General features: G+C 40.4%; 1 protein-coding gene across 1 annotated transcript in view; it reads right to left on the reverse strand.

The window, feature by feature from the left end:
• epas1b (endothelial PAS domain protein 1b) overlaps positions 1 to 8540 on the reverse strand; it is a 69123-nt gene extending 60583 nt beyond the window's left edge. Inside the window, exon 1 of the mRNA XM_035663673.1 lies at positions 8155 to 8540. Within this exon, the coding sequence (XP_035519566.1) occupies positions 8155 to 8180 (26 nt within the window). The 5' untranslated portion in view covers positions 8181 to 8540. The remainder of the gene's footprint in view (positions 1 to 8154) is intronic.
• Between the last annotated feature and the right edge of the window lie 72 nt (positions 8541 to 8612).

The raw sequence follows: 8612 nt of genomic DNA on the forward strand, positions 1-8612 counted from the left end.
ATTTTATTTCTTAAAATCATTAAATATTTGCTAAACTAGCATGCAGTATAGTACCAAATTATACAAACAAAACACAAACAATCCTCTGCTTCCTGTTGCTGAATGTGGCCATCACCACTTAATTTGCCTTTAAATTCTGTACTACTCTGAGCTCTCAGTAGTGATGTGTTCAATGTCTGTTGGTCTGAAACTTTATTCTGAATCTACACAGACTAACCTAGTCCAGTCTACCACTGTTCACAAGTAGTAGCAGCAGCCTCAGTTAAAACTTAAAGCCAATCTTTTCCCTCGCAAACGGCCCTGTTCAATCACTATAAACCACACAATTACACACAGCTGGGAAACATACTGTATCTCTATCACTTTAATGACCCCAAGTCTCTCACTCGCTCCAGTAAATCTTTTACCAGCCCTACACTCTTTAATCTCCTCTTTGTCCCGCTTCTATTGTCTCCCTGTGTTTCTCTCTTCATCTTCCTCTCACTTGTTTACACCCTGAATAAGAGCTTTAAAGCCCGAACACAAACAGTGGAGTCTTGTAGTACAAAGACAGATTCTTAACCACAGAGAGACTCATTCAAAACTGACAAACATGCTCAAGTGGCCTATAGTGTTGCTACTGATATAAAGCTGCTGTTTGTTTGAGCTGGAAATGAAGGGCAAAAAAAGAACTAACTCTCTATCACATTTTTGGAGCTGAGTCTGACTTGATCTTGAGTTTGTGTTTTTTGGGGGAAAGAAATAAACTCGGTCCATACATGATCTCTATGACTAAACTCAGCTCAGCTCTGTGAATCATTAAGTGATGAGGTGATTCTCGTAAGTTATCAAACCAAAAGTAAAACATCAGTGTTGCTCAAGGCTCAAATACTGTTTTCCCCAACAGGATCCAGGACAGTGGTTTTTGGGAAAGTCCATTTCTATAACAGCTCCTAAACTCACTGATTACTCATTTGAAAGAGAAACCTCAGCAAAAGATCACGCATTTAGTCAACACATTATCTACTGGGAGCATTCTTCCATGACAGGGGTCTTTTCATTCTTCTGATTCCCGATGAAATATAACATTAGACTAACAAAAATAAACAAGAATTGACAGTTTCAGTTTTACAGCTCTTTTGCAGCTTTCAGGCCAACCGTGTCTCATTTAAAGTGTTTGTATTGTTCATTTGCTACTAGAAGTGTTACGCCAAATTTGGTTTGGACGAAACATAATAGCTGCATGGATTCTGTCCACTGGAAATGGGTTGTTTTGAGTGAGGGAAGTGCTACGTTCTTAAGTTAAGGAGGCGGTGGGGGTGGATGGTGAGCGTACAAACACAGACCTTTGTTCAGGAAGAAAAAGCACGATCACAATCTTTCCCTAACTTTAACCAGGTGCTGTGACCGCCCTTAAAAAAGTTAAATTGTGCTTTAGTTGCTCCCATTGTCAGTGAAATTAATGAAATACAATATCACAGATCCTTTTACTGATGCATTCTGGGTGAACATTTGGAAAGGACTGGACCTCAGACGTAAAAAGTCTCAAGTTTTGAAATTCTATAACATTAAAGGATAAAAAAAGACAGCGACAGGCGGGGCTTACTTAGCCACACCTTTGTGTATGGATTTGGTCTCAGACGTATTAACGCAGCTTTCAAAGCAAAAATCTTTAACATCTTTAATCATTTTAACAGCAGCTTGGCCTGAAAGACTTGCAGCCGGTATGTAGGTTGACGAGCGCTTAAACAATTTATAAATTAGTCAATTTGCAGAAAATCATCCTATTTAGATCAATGATTAATAGTCATTTCTCAAGCAAAAAGCCAACTGGTTCCAGTGTGTGCGGATTGGTTGTTTTTCTCTTTATATAACTGTATTTTAAATTTTTTTGTTTTGCTTTAGACACCTTGTCACTTTGGGTTCTCGGGAATTGTGATGGATATTTGTTACTATTTCCTGAGATTTTACAGCCTTTGTTAAATGACTAAAAACTAAATATCAATAAACTGACTTTAAAAAAAATGGCAAAAAGGCACAGTACTTGAGTTTATGACTTTAACTGCTTCCCATCATCTTTACAAGAGCCAATAAATCCACTTATAGACTTTCCACTTTGGGACCTTTGGGCTTCTCTCTCTGTCTCTCTCTCCGTCTCTCCTTGCATTCCTCTGTCTTTCAGAGGGCAGGTTGAGCAGCTGCTGTAAGTGGCGTGATGTTTGGGTAGTGTTGGGAGGCCGAGGGGTTAGCACACAAAAGAGGCATGACGGCGCTGTGCCAACCAGGCCTCGGCTCGCTGCGGAGAGCTGCGATGATGTGAACTGCTGAGTTGACAGGCCTGAACACTCGGACACCGGAGCTGCGTCTTCTGCTGTCGTCTGTCTTCACTTTCCTTACTGATTCACGCTCGTCTACATCACTTCTCGTCCAGCTGATTATCGCTCCGTCTTGTTTAACAACTTTCTGTCCTCCCCTTCTGTTCTCTGTGTCTTGTTTTTTGGCAACTTGCTCTCCACCCTCCCCTGCCCCTCTCTTCTCCGCTCATTAGTTAGCACAACAGAGTGGGACACAAATATGCAGTCCATAATAAGGAGCAGCAAACTAAAGAATAAGGAGCTAAACGGATAAGTTTTTAGTAGACATTTTAAACCAAAAGATCAATTAAGTGCTTCAAACACATCGTTCAGCATTTGCACCACACACACATTATATATAAAAAGAAGCAGCTGCACTAGGATCAGTGTTTTATGACCTTTGGCAGCAATCCAACAAGATGTTTGCATAATTTACATTTTTTTGGATCCACTGAGAATAATGGGAAATCACTGTGAGAACTGCTCTTTACACATCTTTAATATACTGTATCCCAGAATTTCTTTAGTCCTTCATGGCAGTACGCTGAATATCTTTGGGTTGTGGACTAAACAAGGCATATAGGGACGTTACTTTGGGCTTTGGAGTCAAACTTTTTCACCATTTTCTGACATTTTATGGATCAAACAACCTATCGATTAATCAAGGAAACAATCTACAGATTAATCAACAATGAAAATATATAGTAATAGCATTAGTAATACTTAGTTGAAGCCCTACTACTTTATTGTCCTTTTTTTGCAAATCTTGATAAAAATCCAATAAATAAATAAATAAAAATACCTACAAAATCTTTTCGTTGAACGTGGGGGGAAAAAAGTTCTTGCAAAGCCACTTTTAATAATATTTGGACAAGAACTGAAGATACATCCCATGTTTCATCACTTAAACAAACAAACATAATAGACGCCATATGTCTTGGTTAAGATAAAGAAGATGATATAACTGATGACAACAGGGTCAAGGGTCATGATGGTGACAGCAAATTGTTTTATGTTTTGTGTACTGACTCATTATAAAGGGTTTAAGGTTCAGCGTGATGCAAGGTACACAAGTTAATACACCCACTATATTTTTTTAACAAAGCGTTAATGATAGAAAAGCAGTGACAGTGGAAGATTGTTTAATTTTCCTACCATTGTCATAAAATGCACATAAGTGGGCTTCTTTGTTTTAATGATCGGTCAGGTAATGTATATCTACTTGCCAGCTGCCCTGGACTCTGACCTTTGAACATTGTTTCCAGTGGAATCACATGTTGAAAGAAGTGAGTGGGGCCCTCAACTTTTTATTTTTTTCTGGTATCTGTCAGCCAGCATGTAAAAATAAATCTATTTTAATGTCAGTGGCGGAAAAGTAACATGAGAAACACTGCTAATGTGTTACTTACCACAAACAGTGGTATCGGCTGACTGACCACAACAAACACCGGAGTGTTTACTGGGGTTAGACTGATCAAAAACTGGATGTGTGCCAGCAGGCTGTGGGTTTAACCTCTGATATGATGAACATGACGCAGTTTGCCTGATTCCAAATGTCTTGCATAACTTATCAGATCTCTTAGCTTCATATTTGAGATATTTATATTCTCTACTTTGGGTAAATGTAAAAAATTGGCTCTTTTAAATTGGTCACTGTATTTAGCTTTGACCAGCAGACTGTAGCTGTGTGTGCAAAATGTTTTTTTGTTTTGTTTTAACTTTCAAACAACGCTGTGGACCTAAAACCTGTGTGACCACTCGGGTGTTTGCTGATGCTGTCAAATCAAAATATTTCAACAAATACCCTGCCAAGTAAAATATTATCATAACCAAATTACACACCATTGTGCATTAGAAATGATAATTTGCCTTCCAACCCATTACTGCCACAAAAGATTCCCATCATACACTTCGCCTCGTCGTCTGTGAGCTGTGTTGAGATCTGGGAGCTACTCTTGCTCTAACAAACATGTTACAGCTTGTTAGGGTTCAGCAAACCCATGGGATCAGGGTTATAAAAGAACTATTTTAATGTTGACCCCTTGCAAAAGATGGGACACAGACCCTTCAACGGCAATGTCAGCATGCTGCTACTGAAGTCCACAGACACACGCTTTTACTTTTTACAACTCTAAATGTCACACTGCATACTGCTTCGGCTCTGGCATCACGTTTACTCAAACGCAATTTCATGGTGAGTGTGATGAGGAGTCTTCCACAACTCTGAGATTTTGTCCTAAAATATGGGAAACAATTAAGTTTATATTCACTGTTTATCACCATTGTTGCATTAATAGATTGCAATTGCAACAGATTACTCATCAACAATTCTGATAATTCATTAATCACTGAAGTCATTTTTGAAGCCAAAGTACCACAGATTTACTGGTTCCAGCTTCTGAAATATAGGCTACGATAGCAAATTCAATATTTGGGCATTTTGGACTGTTGGTCCAAGATAAAAAAAAAGAAAAAGACATCATCTTAAGCTCTGGAAAGTTGTGATGGGTCCTAGTTCTGGTCAACTGCTGTTTATTATTTATTATTATTAAAATTATGGCGCAAAAATTTGGATAGTAAATTCATCAACATTTTATTCATCGTCAAATCTTTTTTTAAGCAAAAACGGACAAATTTTTCTAGTTGCACCATCTCAAATATGCGGATTTGATGGTTTTCTTGGTCCTCTCTGATAGCAACAAGACATTTCACAATCAGATATACTTTATTGATTCCCGGGGGAAACCACTGCTTTCTCACATTTTATCAACCAAACAATTAACCTGCTCTGCTCTCTGCCACAGTATAAGGCACTCTGGTGTCACTGATGACACATTCCATGGAGGAAAAACACTCTGCACATAGTTTTATAACTATAACTATATAACTATATGAGTAGTTATTATCACCGACATAAAATATCTTTGTTGAGACAGATTTGGGTTGACAGGCATTGCATTTTGACAGTAAGTGAACAATCACATAAAGACATTCCAGTGATTTAATCCCCTCATATCAACACAAGTTATATTAATAAAACCGTTTGGAACCACTGCATCTCAAATAAACATAGTGTGCGTTTGCCAGGCAGCTGCCATGAATCATACAACTTATCAGAGCAATTATGACTTCCAGGCAGGATCAGCGACAATGTGCTACCGTGTAATACAAAGACAAACACACTGACAGAGGAAAACACACAACACACCAATGAGGAGACAAAACCTAGTGAACTCTCACACACTTACACACGCACACACAGATTCATACACACAGAGACGCTTTTCATCTGCAGCCTGACAGAGACACACTTGCAGGTCTCCTTCCCTAAAATGGCCGATAGCTCTCTGGTGGAAGCACCAAGGCGTTGACGAGCCACAGGAAATCCTCCAGGACTCATCTCACTTTCTGTCTCTTAATGTCATTTTCTCTTTTTGCCCGTTTCTCTCTCGCTTTCATCCCTGATGACAGAGAGTCCACAGTGTCTCTGTCCTCTGTCTTAATACCTGCTCTGTTCATGTTTAGGCCTGATCTGATAGCGGCTGTTAGACGAGAGGTGGAGAGAAGAGAGTCACAAGGGTGAACAGACAAGAAGGCGTCAGGCAAACCCAACTCTGCTGAGTGAAATCAATTTTATTCTTATAGTGGTGTGAAAGTAAAAATAAAGATTATTTTTTCACTAATTTTACACAGTTAAATGTCCCATTTGTTGCGTTCACAGTGGATTTTTCCTTGGCTTGAATCTTTGCGTGGTTTGATCAGTAGAGAGAGCCGATTTAATTAAGTGTTTTCCACAGGTAAGATGTTAAATCTCTCTCTCTCTCTCTCTCTCTCTGTCTCTCTCTCTGACAGGTGTGATTAAGTAGCTGTTATGGTGACAGAAACTGGGACAAGCTAGAACCAGTTAAAGTATTATTACGCAAGATTAGGCCAATGACCTCATCACCCCTTGTGAACAATTAATCACAAAGCAGGGTGGTACTTGCAGGAAGACACACTGACGAACCAATAAAGAAGTTATTTAAAAGGGGGAAACACGTACCTCAAATACCTACTTATTACATGAGAGGCTGAATGATTAAGTAGCTTAGATATTTCACATATTCATTTTCCCAGGAGTCTTATTGCACAACAACCCCCATGCAAATCAAAGTGTGACAAGCTGATGTCAGGACTGCTTCGGCTGACTAAGCAGACCAAAATTTCAAGGCTGCATGAATGTTGCCAATTATATAACCAAATATGTAGCAGTGCTTTTCGACATCTAGCAGAACTGCAGGCTGCGATTCAGCAGCTGTAATCGCCTCGACAGGAAAGCAGACTTACAGCTACTAAAAGATACCTGCAGTTCTAGAAGTTTCCTGAGCCAGACTTCTGAGATCTACCTCTACCAAGACTGCACTCTGATCTCCACTAGGTGTGTCTGGGGGCATGTGGGTGGGGAACAGGTAGTGCAGGGCGGGCTGTGAGTCAAGCGTGTATGCATGAGAGTGGTGGAATTAAGGGGAGACAATATGGTTACCTTGTCAAGGTGTAACCAGAGTGGACAGGCTAGATGGAAACAAACCCCGGATAATTCCAAAAAGTCAATTTCAAAGTGAAACACTAACGTGGCCACCATGGACGTTGTCCCCTACCGGCCTATGGAGTGAGGAATCAGGATTCAATGGAGATGCACAGCAGTCAATAAAAGATATTTTTCAAACACTATGAATCCCCACAACCACAAGAGGTCCTTGAGCATGCAGTCAGAAATGTGCACAAAAAACACAAGGCCGATGAGTTCAGTAGTATGCGAGATTAGCTGAGGACAGATGCACACACGGACACAGACACACACATCCAAAGTTTTCCTAAAATTAAGGAAAGCAATCACACTATATCGCCTTTTTTACAGTATCGAAATATAATTAATCATAACCCCTGTATTGTGATACATATCATATTGCCAGATTCTTGCCAACACACAGCCCTAAAGTTTATTGGAAAAATATATAACTAGTCAATATAATCACAGTTAGCTATTAGTAGAAAGATGCTGAGAATCCCCTCTAGTAAAAGTAAAAGTAAAATGTCTTCTGTGGATGTGTGAAAGTTTGCAGGAAACTGAAGCTTCATGTTGAGAAGCTTCCATTTCAAAAATGTTGTTCTCTGTCCCTGAGAGAATATTCACAAATGTACACACCTACAATCAGCAAAGGCTAATGCGGTTTTGTTACAAGACAACTTAATATGAAAGGAGAAACCTCAGGAGGGGCTTTTTTGTAAGGAAATGCTTATTTATTCTTAAATGCTTCTAACATCATCCACCTTTGGTTAGATTTTTTCAGGTCTAAAAAACTAAGAAACTAGTTTAAAGCCTTTTAAAAGGCGGCATGGAATTTCAGAAATATCACAAATCGGAATTAAATCTGGTGTATGGCAGTGACAGCCTGAATTCAATCTGGTTAAACTCAGTGACAACGTGTAACAAACCAGACGTCCTGTCAATTACAGACTACAAATCCAACGACCCACTAACCTTACATGAGTCTAATTACACCCAAACGTGTCATTATTGCATTAAACGCACACTAACGTTGTCACAAAGCTCCCTTATGAAGCCATCAGCTGTGACCGTGACTCCTAACAAGCACCATCATATTCAGGCCAAGTCACATGCAGCGCTGCAGCAACAGGTCTCCCTCTGTGACACAGTAGCCAACTGTCAGCCACTTTCCCCACTACATAAACACTCATCTATTTCATAAACCCACAAGCAACGGCACACTCTAAACCAGAGAAAGGCAGAGAAGGAGAGGAAGAAATCAAAACGTCTTACCTCTTTTTCTCCTTATCGGCCGTCATGTTTTTCTCTTATGCACGATAACAGTGTTGTAATTTCCCGACAGCCTACAACTTAAGTCCAACTTTACAGTCAAAAGGAGTTTTTTTTTTTTTTTTGGACAGATGAAACCTGTTGGTTAGTCCATAACACCCGGCTGGCTGTGAGCGTCCAGGCTTGTAGGGGGATCGGGGGCCGTACAGTCTCAGAACACTGCCGAGGATTGTACAGCCTCTCACCCGCAGGAAGGGTCCGCACAGGCTGGGGCTGCTGCTGACGGGAGCCGCACGCAAAGGTCTGCTTGTCAAAACTTTTCCGCGCTTGCTGGTCTGAAAACTCTCGAAACTGCTGCGGCCCAGTCTCTGACCTGAAGCTCAGCTGGCACCGTGAGAGCCGCTGTCCCGATCACGCACGGTGATTGGCTGGAAAAGCCGTCGGGGGCCGCCCCCGCCCCC

This window comes from Morone saxatilis, unplaced genomic scaffold (assembly GCF_004916995.1).
Source record: "Morone saxatilis isolate NCDOM2014 unplaced genomic scaffold, NCSU_SB_2.0 Contig19, whole genome shotgun sequence".
Lineage (NCBI taxonomy): Eukaryota > Metazoa > Chordata > Actinopteri > Moronidae > Morone > Morone saxatilis.